The sequence below is a fragment of the Aethalodelphis obliquidens genome, unplaced genomic scaffold, assembly GCF_003676395.1.
Source record: "Aethalodelphis obliquidens isolate GAN/ISIS:26980383/991018 unplaced genomic scaffold, ASM367639v1 scaffold9, whole genome shotgun sequence".
In the NCBI taxonomy this organism is placed as follows: Eukaryota; Metazoa; Chordata; class Mammalia; order Artiodactyla; family Delphinidae; genus Aethalodelphis; species Aethalodelphis obliquidens.
In genome coordinates this window covers 18,322,254-18,334,252 of record NW_020837953.1, presented here as the reverse complement: position 1 = coordinate 18,334,252, position 11,999 = coordinate 18,322,254, and the positions used below count along the sequence as shown (strand labels likewise).

At 37.7% G+C, this 11,999-nt stretch overlaps 1 protein-coding gene and 1 pseudogene across 1 annotated transcript in view; both read left to right on the top strand.

Moving 5' to 3' along the window:
• The first annotated feature begins 925 nt into the window (after positions 1-925).
• LOC113621733 (coiled-coil domain-containing protein 30-like) overlaps positions 926-11,999 on the top strand; it is an 86,315-nt gene continuing 75,241 nt past the window's right edge. Inside the window, exons 1-3 of the mRNA XM_027108900.1 lie at positions 926-1,290; positions 3,088-3,225; positions 8,202-8,368. Of these exons, the coding sequence (XP_026964701.1) occupies positions 1,120-1,290; positions 3,088-3,225; positions 8,202-8,368 (476 nt within the window). The 5' untranslated portion in view covers positions 926-1,119. The remainder of the gene's footprint in view (positions 1,291-3,087; positions 3,226-8,201; positions 8,369-11,999) is intronic.
• Positions 2,458-2,879, top strand: LOC113621732 (transmembrane protein 256 pseudogene; annotated as a pseudogene).

The window sequence follows — 11,999 nt, the reverse complement described above, 5'->3', positions numbered from 1 at the left end:
CAAGTGTCCATCAGGGGATGAATGGAAAAAGAAAATGTGGTATATGTACACAATGAAATATTATTCAGCCATTAAAAAATACTGAAATCTTGCCATTTGCAACAACATGCAGAATTGAGGAACATGCAGAATTTGAGGGAATTATGCTAAATGAAATAAGTCAGACGGAAAGAGATAAATACCATATGATCTCACATGAGGAATCTTAAAAAAAAAAAATACAAAAAATCATGGATGTAGAGAACAGATTGGTTGTTGCCTGAAGCAAGGGGTTGGGAGTGGGTGAAATGGATGAAGGAAATCAAAAAGTACGAATTTCCAGTTATAAAATGAATGTCGTGGGGATATAATGTACAGCATGGTGACTGTAATTAATAAGATTGTATTACATATTTGAAAGTAGGGGAAAAGTCACAACTATGTGTGATGATGGATGTTAACTGAACTATTGTGGTGATCATTTTGCAAAATATACAAATATTGAATCATTATGTAGTAGTACACCTGAGACTAATATAATGTGCTATGTCAATTATACCTCAGTTGTTTTTAAATAAAATAAAAATAAGAGCAAGGGCTTATCAATTAGCCTTGGTTTGAATCCCAGTCCTGACTGTGTGACCTTGCACAAATTACCTAATCTATCTGAGCCTCACTTATGTTCTCTCTAAAAAAGAATACAATAATAGTTCTAATCTCATAGGGGTACTGGGAAATAAAATTAGATAATACATGTAAAACATTTACTACAATGTCTGACATATGGTAAGCACTAAATAAATAAAATAGTCGTTGCTCTCATTATTTTTGAAATTATTATTATTATCATCAATTTGGTAAGATAAAATTCTTACCGAATAAAATAAAAATTCCTTATATTTGGTAGGTGCTTAAAACTTACAAAATACTTTCAAAATCACATTTGACTCCTACTCTGGTGGCTATAATGTACATAGGACAAGTATTATTTCCATTTTACAGTTGAGAAAACAGGCTTAGAGAGGAAAACCTATCTTATGAGCTATGGTACCATGAACTATTTTTTCCCAGGTTTGTCTCTCCCCTAGATGACTTTATAATTGTTTAGGCAGAAAAGTATTATCAGAACTTATAGTATATATGATTATTGTATGTAGAATTAATTATGTAAAATACTTTTTGCAGATATTGAAAATGAGCCAAGAAAAAATTGAACTATTTGAAAGTGAGTTGTCAGAAGAGAGAGAAAGGAAAAAGCAATTGACATCTGATCTTAATACTGTGCAGAAGGCTTTGAAAGTTGAAAGTGAGGTATTTTGCCATTCAAGATGTTATTTTCCTCTTTTTGCATTTGTAATTTAGGGATTTCATGTTATTCATTTTTATTTTAAAATAAATTATAGCTATAGAATATTATTTATACCAGTAACAATGGGGTGACTTGTTTCTCCAGGCTGAGTTCCAACACTACCCAAAAAGAGTCCTTTAAGTAGAAGGGATTTGATTATTATGGTGGTCATAGTGGTCCGGACTTGTCTCTCCTTTTAACTGCTGGTCGTACCATCTTGGAAAAGTCTATCAGGAGACATACCAGCCTATATTTGGAAGAGAGACCTGGAAGTGAGTTCATGGAAGTCTAGATCACTAATTTAGAGGATGGTGACAATCAGTTTGCAGGGTGGGTGAGAGCTAGCACAATACTCTATATCCCATGCTGATGACTTACAGGAATTTTCCATGAAATGAGGTAGGACATTGATACTACTTGCCCTCTTGCTATGGTTTTGGGTGGCCACTCCCTACCTTCTTTCCTTTTTGCCCAGTACCTTCCTCATCAACACTTTCCTCCCTCTCTGATCTCAAGCCTTTAGGAATATACCAAGTAGCTCCTCTCCTAAATAAATTTTATGTCACCTGTTCCTTCATAGGGCACCATGGCCTGACTCTCAGGCCCCCTCATCCACCAATCAAACACTGCATATTCCATGTCATCAATGCAGAAATTTGATTAAAATTACATCTAACTAAAATGTTTTCTCTCATGAATATGGAAAAAAATCAGAGGATTAGAGGAAACACTAGTTGATTAAGTCACCAAATATGCATTATTAAGTAAGACAGCATAATTTGTAGTGAAGAACACAGTGTTTGAAGTCAGTCAGACAGTTTGAATCTCAACTTTTCCACTTCCTGGCTATATGAATTTAGGCAGATCACTTTAGTTCTCTGAGCCTCAGTTTCAATAACCCTACCTTATGGGGTTGTCACAAGATTAAAGGTAAACCACACAGCACCTGTCCTATAAAAAGTAACTTTAAAAAGATACATTTTAAAACAGGTAATATAACTAATGCAGGAGTTGCTGAAGATTTACCTCTATACAAGCCTTGCGTAAAGTAGGGATAACTAGAAACCCAGTCTTTGAACCTATAAATGATAGAAATTAAGAATGCTTATGGCATGTGACCATCCATAACCATGGCCGGTCCAGGGGCTGCTTTCCACTGCCTTTTCCACTGGGTGCCTTGTCCAGAGCCAGGGCCTTAGGCTTGGTCTCCTACAGGGCACTTGGAGCCCAGTTCCTGGTTGTCTATGGGAAGGAGCTCTTTGACAAGACCAACAAACAACACTTCTTACCCAGCCTGACCCTGTTAGGGTTGCCCCTGTGCAGAAAGCCCCTCTGGGCCGGTTGCTGCTACCTTCTAGAACTATCTTATGCTTCACCAGCTTTTACTATCAGGCTCTGTGTGGAGACCCCAGTGCCCAGACTTTGGCCACTGCAGGAGGGAGCCTGCTACTCTTGGGCTGGCTTGCCTTGGCTCTTTGAGTTTCCTTGTGTTTAATTTCTGGGTACTTTTTTTCAGAATTGGAGTAGGGAGGGCATTAAAAGAGAAAGGCAAATTTAGAAAAAGAATGCTTAGTTTAATTAATTGATTTAAGGAATCTTTGCTTTACTAAAGAAAGGAATCTGTCTGCCAGAGGACAGGTTGAAATATTTAAAGCAAAAAATTTGTCAGAATCATTTCAAAGATTCCTTTTTAGCAATAGTATACCTTTTCTATTGAAAGTCTTATTTTATTCTACTAAATATTGTCATTTCTTAATCAGGAATTGCAAAAATCACAGTCAGAACTTATATGCCTTTATAATGAAATTCAAAGTCTTCCAGGGGCAGAAGAAGACAGAGACCATTTTTTAATAGCGTATGACCTGCTACAAAGAGAGAATTCTGAATTAGAAACAAAGGTGAGACTAAATTATTACGTGTTTAAATGTTTGATGTATGACATATCTTTTATGAGGATAAGATAAAAGGAAACTAATTTCAGTAAAAGATAACTTGGAAATTGGAGCTTCTTTTATTATTATAGAATAAATTGCCTTATAAATCAAGCTGTATTTCAGAATAACTATTCAGACTTCAGCCAGTGCTTCCCTCTTAGGATTAATCTATAAATTTTTTACTTTAAATAAGCCAACCAATGGCTTAGTTTTTAAAGCACATATTATAATGTAAAAGGTGAACTCAAAAATAGAACCATCATATAAGCCAGCAATTCTACTTCTGGGTATATATGCAAAAGAATTGAAAGCAGAGACTTGAACAGATATTTGTACACACATATTCATAGCAGCTTTATTCACAATAGCTAAAATGTGGAAGCAACCCAAGCGTCCATCAATGAATGAATGATGAAGCAAAATGTGGTATATACATGCAATGGAATATTATTCAGCCTTTTAAAAAAAAAAGGTATTTCTGCAATATGCTACAGCATGGATGAACCTTGAGTACATTATGCTAAGTGAAATAAGCCAGTCACAAAAAGACAAATACTATTTGATTCCACTTATATGAGATACTTAGAGTAGTCAAAATCATAGAGACAGAAAGTAGAATGCTGGTTGCCAGGAGCTATGTGGAGGGAAAAATTGGGGAGTTATTTAATAGGTATAGAGTTTGTTTTACAAAATGAAAAAAGTTATGGGAGTGGATGGTGGTGATGGATGCACAACAATGTGGATGTATCTAATACCACTGAACCGCACACTTAAAAATGGCTAAGATGGGCTTCCCTGGTGGCGCAGTGGTTGGGAGTCTGCCTGGGGGACGCGGGTTCGTGCCCCAGTCCGGGAAGATCCCACATGCCACGGAGCGGCTGGGCCCGTGACCATGGCCGCTGAGCCTGCATGTCTGGAGCCTGTGCTCCGCAACAGGAGAGGCCACAACAGTGAGAGGCCCACGTACTGCAAAAAAAAAAAAAAAAAAAGGGTTAAGATGGTAAATGTTATGTTTTTTTATATTTTACCACAGTAAAAAATGCAAAAACAGAGGTTTACTAAAATGTCTCCAACTTTAAAGGCTTAGAATCAAAGCATCTTTCCCAATTATACTGAAAATTAGGCTTATACTTAGAATTCAGAAAATGTTTAAATGTCCCAACCCCAATTCATTCCCCAAGTATAAAACGGCACTACCAGATGAGGGTTAGTCCAACACTAAATAGAGAGACTGCCAGTAGCGTAATTTCTAGAGTCCTACCTATTAGGTTATCATCAACTCCTGGCTGAAAAATTCCCTTCCTCGATCACTCTCTTGATGTTGATTAAAATGGTAGGAAGGACTAAAGGCTTGAACACAACAGTTAAAATATATTGAGTTATATTTTAATACCACATATGAAGTGGAGGACTAAATCAAGGCCAAATTTATCCTATATGAAGTTGTTACCCTGAAGTCAGGGAGTAAGTTGCTGAGGGATTGGGACATAGATCAAATAGTCTGTGACCTAAGGAGGGAAAGGTCCAGCAAATAGGGTTCGCTGCCTGGGAGGATAGATATGTAGGGCACATCCTACATCTAAGCTTTGTTTTTGGGACCTTGTCAGCAAGATGAGTTTTCATCACAATGTACAGCTGAAGGATCTTGTCTTTCAATATATCATCAGAAAACTTAACATAGAGAATGAAATGAAGTGAGAAGAATATAGTATAAAACCAGAGATCCAGATCACTGTCCTGGTAATCTGGTTTTCTCTCCCTTTCTTTTTTTTTTTTTTTTTTTTGCGGTATGCGAGCCTCTCACTGCTGTGGCCTCTCCCATTGCGGAGCACAGGCTCTGGACGTGCAGGCTCTGGACGCGCAGGCTCAGCGGCCATGGCCCACGGGCCCAGCCGCTTTGCGGCATGTGGGATCTTCCCAGACCGGGGCACGAACCCATGTCCCCTGCATTGGCAGGCGGACTCTCAACCACTGCGCCACCAGGGAAGCCCCTCTCCCTCTCTTTTAAAAGACTTTTTATTTTGAAATAATTTCAGACTTACAGAAAAGTTGCAAAATAGTATAAAGACTTTCCATATACTTTTACCCCTCCCAATGTTAACACGGTACCACCTTTGCTTTATCAGCCTCTCTCTCTTGCATCACACACACACACACACACACACACACACACACACACACACACTTTTCCTACCCTCAGAGAGTAGAGACATAATACTCCTTTACCCCTAAATGTTTCCATGTATGTTTGCTAAAAACAGTGACATCTTTTTATCACAGTACAAGTCTCAAAATCAGGAAATTAATATTAATATAGTACTATTATCTAATTTATAGCTTGTATTCAAATTTTACTAATTGTCCCACTGTATAGCAAAGGGACATTTTTTTTTCCTAGTCCAAGGTCCAATCCAGGACTGTACATTGCATTTCATTGTCACATCTCGAAAGCTCCTTGAATCTGCAACAGTTCCTCATTCTTTGTTGTTCATGACTTTGCTATTTTTGAAGAGTACAAATCATTTATTTTGTAGAATGTCCCTCAATTTGGATTTTTCTCATGTTTCCTCACAATATAATTTAGGTTACATAATTTTGGCAGGAATACTACATAAGTGATGTTATATCCTTCTCAGTGCATTGTATCAGAAGACAAAAGGATATCCTTTTGTTCTATTTACTTTGGGTATGGTACTCTCTGCCAGATTTCTCCACTGTAAAGTTATTCCTGTTCCCTTTGCAATTAATAAATATTTTGTGGGGAGGTACTTTGAGACTATATGTATTCTGTTTCCATCAAAATTTTACTCATTAAAAGTTTCAATTTTGAAGGTTTGATTCTTTAGTTGTATTCCAGTTTCTCTTTAGAACATAGAGTGCTTTAGACTTAAAGGTAGTCTTGCTAAGAGTGGCTTAAAAAATTGTATTTTATGTATTTACTAAAGCCCCAGTTTTATAGGCTGTGGTTTTATTTGGGCTGGAAAGGGGTGTGTTCATGTAGGCCAGCTTCCTCAGTTTACAGAAATGAACACCAGACTCGGGATATTAAACAACTACCAAGTTGCCTGGTGATTCTCAGCCTAAGCTCTGTCCTCCTTACTCTAGGGCCTCACACGTAAAGTGGAACAGTCAACTGAATACTTTATGGTACTTGAATGTGGCTGATTATGAGACTGAACTATGTAACCAGGATAAAATTTTGGTAGGGAGGAGCCTGTGGAACAGAGTTTGTCCTGTTGCACAGCATCTGTGCCATGAAATGTCCTATGATAAAGAGCAAAGCTGCCCACCTACGATATCCACCAACTTTGTCCTGTGAGAATCCAGAATACCTAGAAAGCACTTAGTGTCAAAGTCACCTTCCTCTTCAGAAACCTTCAGCAGTTCTCAGTTTGCTAGAACATCAAGTCTAAATTCTGTTTGGCTTTCTTTCCTTCTTAAGAAACTAACATTTACTATTTTTAATGTTTAAATTTTTACAATGACTATAAAAATCAGTGATTAAGTAGCATTTTGGAATCTGTTATCCTGCTTACAAAAATAATGCAAGCTCATTAAGGAAGTTCTTGTCTTTCAGGTCCCTTCATAATCTGATCCCTCCCCCTCAATCTTATTTCCTTGCTCCTCATCTTGTAGCCTCTACTCCAGTAAGACCATCCTCCTCTCTTCTGCACAAATACTCCATACTCAGTTCCACACTATACCTTTGACCATACTGATCATGCTTAAAATATGCTATAGTCTCTTCTTCACCTATCTGTATCTTCCCATCTCCTAAGGTCCAGTGTAAAACCAATCTTCTCCCTGGAGAGGTTATAGTCCCTATAAGATTATATGGATTTATGGGATTATAACCCATATCACACACTGTAATTTTTCTTCAGAAAGTTGAAAAGGCCTAGGAGACCAAAAGGATTCCTTTAAGTAACCTAAATTGATCTTTAGAATTAAATCCATTGTGTTCTTATAATCAAACATAGTAACTATAAAAACTTTGCATTTTCAGAGAGGCTCAGAATGGGAGTCAGGCAGGTTTTTGTCTATCTTCGTGCGATACTTGGAGAGGGATTCCTCTTCCATTCTTGGAACTGTCCCCCATCCACCCTTTCTACTGCCTTCTGGAGGCATTCTTTCATTTTATATGAAGATATAAAGAGCAATCTTTGAGGAAAGGAATCTGTTTGTCAAAGAACAAAACAAAACAAAAACCTGAACAAATGTTTTGCCAAACCACACAGCAGAGCAGTGATTCTCAAAGCATCCACTTGCATCAGAATTACCTGGGAGACTTATTTGAAATGCAGATTCCCATTTCCCAGCCCAGACCACTGATCTGAATCTCAGGAGTGGGGTGGCGATGTGAGACCGCATTCTTTTAACTCCTCAGATGACGCTCTTATTCACTAAAGTTTGAGAATCACTACGATAGTCTGGGAGCCCTTATATGTTCAAGTGTTTCCAAACCAATAGGAGCAGACTGGAAGAAATACGTTCTCTGTAATGCATAACTAATATTCTTTTTAATGTTTTCTTGCAGTAGTTTATTATTGCTTTTATGAATCAATGAAGTACACTCAAAACTTGAGAACAAAAATATGTGATAATAATGTAAAAGCTCTAATAGAGTATTACATCTTTTTGCTTGTTAAAAGATAGAACGAAACCCTAAACAGCACTCTGGGAAGCCAATCCCAGAGACCAAAAATATCCCCTTTTTTTAAAACCATAGACTTACGCACTCTTGTGCCTATGGTAAAAATGTATTAGATTATGTAACAACTGCAAATTGTGAAATTGGAATAAGACTTCAATTTGGATGTCAATTTATATTATTTAAACCAATAATTATTTAAGCATTTAATGGCATCAATACACTTTTTTCACAGGCATGCATAAAAATATGCAAAATAGAATATTTGTCTTTTCACTTAACTTTACAGGTCTTGAAGCTTTCAGAAGAATTTGAGCAATTAAATCATTTTACTGTAGAGAGAAAAACTGCAGCTAATTTAATTACAACTGAAAATATCTGTAAATATCTTGTGTTTAAAGTACCAATTTTGGAAGTAGAGATTCAAAGCCCAAAGGAAGAGAGAGAGGAGCTCTGGTAAATTGAGAAAATCCCATATCACTTTAATTATTTGAGGGGTACATTTTATTTGGCTTGATTATTATAAAAATTTGACATTTATTTCCAAATGATGTGCATAGAAAACTTTGTTCTAAGAATTCCCCAGAAAGTTTGTTTTTTGGTATGTTATTACATTTTTAAACTATTTTTCCTGCTTTTAAAAATAAATACATGCTTTTTTAGAAAATCTGGAAAGCATGGAAAAGTATAAGGAGATTATAACCCATAATTCCCCCCAGGGAGAGATGTTAATGTCCTTATTTTTCTTTCTGTCTTTTTTCTGTATACATACATATATATGTATTTTTTAAATAATTAAGACTATACTTTGCAGAGAGGTTTGTTTTTTGCTATTTTTATTTAACATTATGTCTGATAATTGTTTTGAGAATTTTCTTCCTTCCTTCCTTTCTTTTTCTTTCTTTCTTCCTTTTTTGCTGCTGTTGTTGTTAATCTTGCCCTCTAACTCTTGTATTTCTACTTTTCCACCAAAAGTATCTTACACAGAAACTTTTGAGACTTAGACAAATGCATTACTGTGTTTTGGCACAAATACTAATAGATGCAATCAAATTTTGTCTGGGCAAAAACCTAGAAACAGATCATCCAATGGAAACAATAGATGTCAGTTTTTACTTATATACCATATTAAAGGATACCTTCTCAGTGAACTGAGAAAATATTGCCTAGGTGTAGCCAAATTTTTATCTTTGTAAATGTTCTAAAATAGAAGAGATTGTTTTGCCAGTTTTGGGCCCCTGAATTTTATGCCCTCTTAAAAACTGGTTTTAAGTTTAGAGTGAGCTCTAAGTCCAAGATTCGCAGTCATGAAACCTAGTTGCAGAAGTGGGAAGAGATACTGGAGAGATAGTGGAGAACAGGTGTAACAGTTGTCACAGGAGCAAAGAGCCAAGAAGCCAGGTCACAACATATAGGTTTGTTGTATGGGGGAGAAAGTCTAGTTTTGAGCACAAGAATAGTGTTATAGGGCTTTTGAGGGAGATGGTCCAGTAACTCTGCATGAGATGAACTGGAGAGGAAAGACAGACCAGTTAATCTGGATATTCGCCACAAATGAAGAGATAGTAGTCTAGACTAAGTAAGTGTCACTGGAGATGAAATGGCCAATCTGAACACTTTTCAGAGAAAAATTTGACATTAATAATCAAAGCTGACAAAAATCCACTCAGCTGATTTGGGATAATTGGCAGAGATACTTGCCCCAGGGAGCAAGGCTGTGAATTCATTTGGAGGTGGAGAACCTTGCCATGAAGAAGACACTGGACTTCAAGTAAAGAAGTCCTTGCTGCCACCTGTTTCCATGACTTGGTCCAAACTGCTTCCCATCACTGGGACTGAGAAATGAAGTCTACATATCTGCCATATGTTTTCCTCTGTCCATTTCCCATAATGTTTCCCTGCTTGCTTATCTTCTGTGCCCTACTTCCCAGCCCCCCTTATCACAGATCCATTACACAATCACATTCAGCAATAAATTGCATATCTACCATGTGCCAGGTACTGTAGGTAGATACTGAAGCTACAAAATAAGACACAGGTCCTATCCTTAGGGTCCATATTGCCTGATGGGGGAAGATAAACAGTTAAACAAGGGAGTATTGGATACTATGGGAGCACAAAGGAGGGGTTCTGGTCTAGGCTAATGAACCAAAGAATATTCTTAAAGGAAGTGACAAATTAAATTGAGTCCTAAAGTATGAGAATTTAAGGGCCAAGGAAAAAGATGGGAGAATAGTTTTCAGGGGAGATAGACATGTGCAAGAAAAAGTTGATTTGTTTGAGGAGCTAAAAGTGACCTCAATGCTGCTATAGCCTAGAGTGTGAAGAGAGGAAATGAGGAAGGAGATGATGAGAATGAGGAGGTAGTCAGGGACCTGACCATGAAGGAACATGAATGTCTGCACTAGGGAGTTTGGACAATAAGAAACTCCTTCAGGGTTTAGTAACATGGGAGAGACACAAACAGATTTGTGCTTTAGGAAAATCACTCTGCCTGCTGCGTGGAAAGTAGATGGTTGGTACCAGAATGAAGGTAGCAAGACCAGTTAGGAGGCTGTTATTGTAATGGTGTTTGTGAGGATGGAGACAAGTGGATGGAATTGAGAGGAGACAGAGAACAGGACTCAGGGTTTAATGAGTATAGGAAGTGAGGAAGTATAGGCAGAGGTTTGAGTATGAGAACAGGTTAAGGAAGACTTAATTTTCTGGTTTGATGGTGTCAAACCAGAGAGAGGAGTTCAGCTTTTGAGACAGTGACTTCGGAGTGTCTTTGGAACAGCCATGTGTGGATGTTCAACAAACAGTTGGATTTATGGGTTTGGAGGCCTGGGCTGGAGATAAATTTGAGAATCATCAATAAGTAGATGGTAAGATGGATAAGATGTTCCCGTATGTTGGTTGATAAAAACACTCAAAGACAGAAACCTAAGGTAAACCTCTCTATGTGGACAAAAGGAGTGCTCCCAACAGGAAACTGGGACAAAACAGCCAGGGAAATAGGAGAAAAGTCAGGAGAGTGTGTGTTACAGATGCCAGGCTAAAGAGTATTTCAAGAAGAAAGAAGTAGTCAAGAGTGTCAGGTACTGCCAATGAATCAAACAAAATAATGGATAAAAAGTGACTGCTGAATTTAGCAACAAGAAGGTGGTTGGAGTCTTTAAGAAGAGTAGTTCCAATGAAGGGCAGAAAACAGATTGTTTCCTAGATCCCATCCCATGGGATGGTGAATGGGAGTGAATTGAGGAGGGCGTGAGAGATGAGGATGTGAAAATGGTGAGTGTAGATAACGCTTTCCAAAAAGTTTGTTTGTGAAGAGGAGAAAAGATTATGGAGCCAAGCTAAGAGGAAATTTGTGTATGTTTAAATACTGGTGGGAAAGAGTCCCCAAATGGGCAGGTCTAGGACTCAGAAAATCAGAAAACAGCTAGCCTTAGTCAGGAGGTAGGCCACTTTGTCCATTGTATCGGGAGGAAGAAAGGGAGGATGGACAGAGATCCAAATGGGTTTTTAACTTGACAGGAAACCAAAGGACTTGTTCAATGGTTTTTGTGTCCTCTGTGAAGCAGGAAGCAAAGTCATCTGCTGAAAGTCGGAGAGGAATAGAAATATCAGAGTTTGCAAGAGAGTGAAAAAGTTTGAAATAATCACTGTGGAGAAAGGAAAAGAAATCTGACTGGGGAGAGCAGGAGTGGAAAGGAAAGCTGACTGTGGAGGGTCCAGTCAAGGCCAGAGACCCTGAATTTATGTTTAGCAACATTTAGTATAGACATGAGAAGACAGTTGAATTTATCCAGGGTTGAGGTTCTGCCACAAAAATGGAGTGGAAGGACAATGGGGCAAGAGAATTGAATATTTTATTTGGACAGTGATTAAAATAATGAACTCTGTAGACTCTGCATTGGATAAAGAAGCAAGTAAAGGGAGCTGGACAAGGAATTTAAGGTATTTATGATTGCACTGAGAACAAATTATGTAAAAAGGAAAAGCTGGAATCCAAATGTCTAATTCTAGTATTTCAGAAGAGAAGCAGTTATTGATGATACAACCCTTAGTGTGGTTATGCAAGTAATTGGCAAAGTGGGAGAGA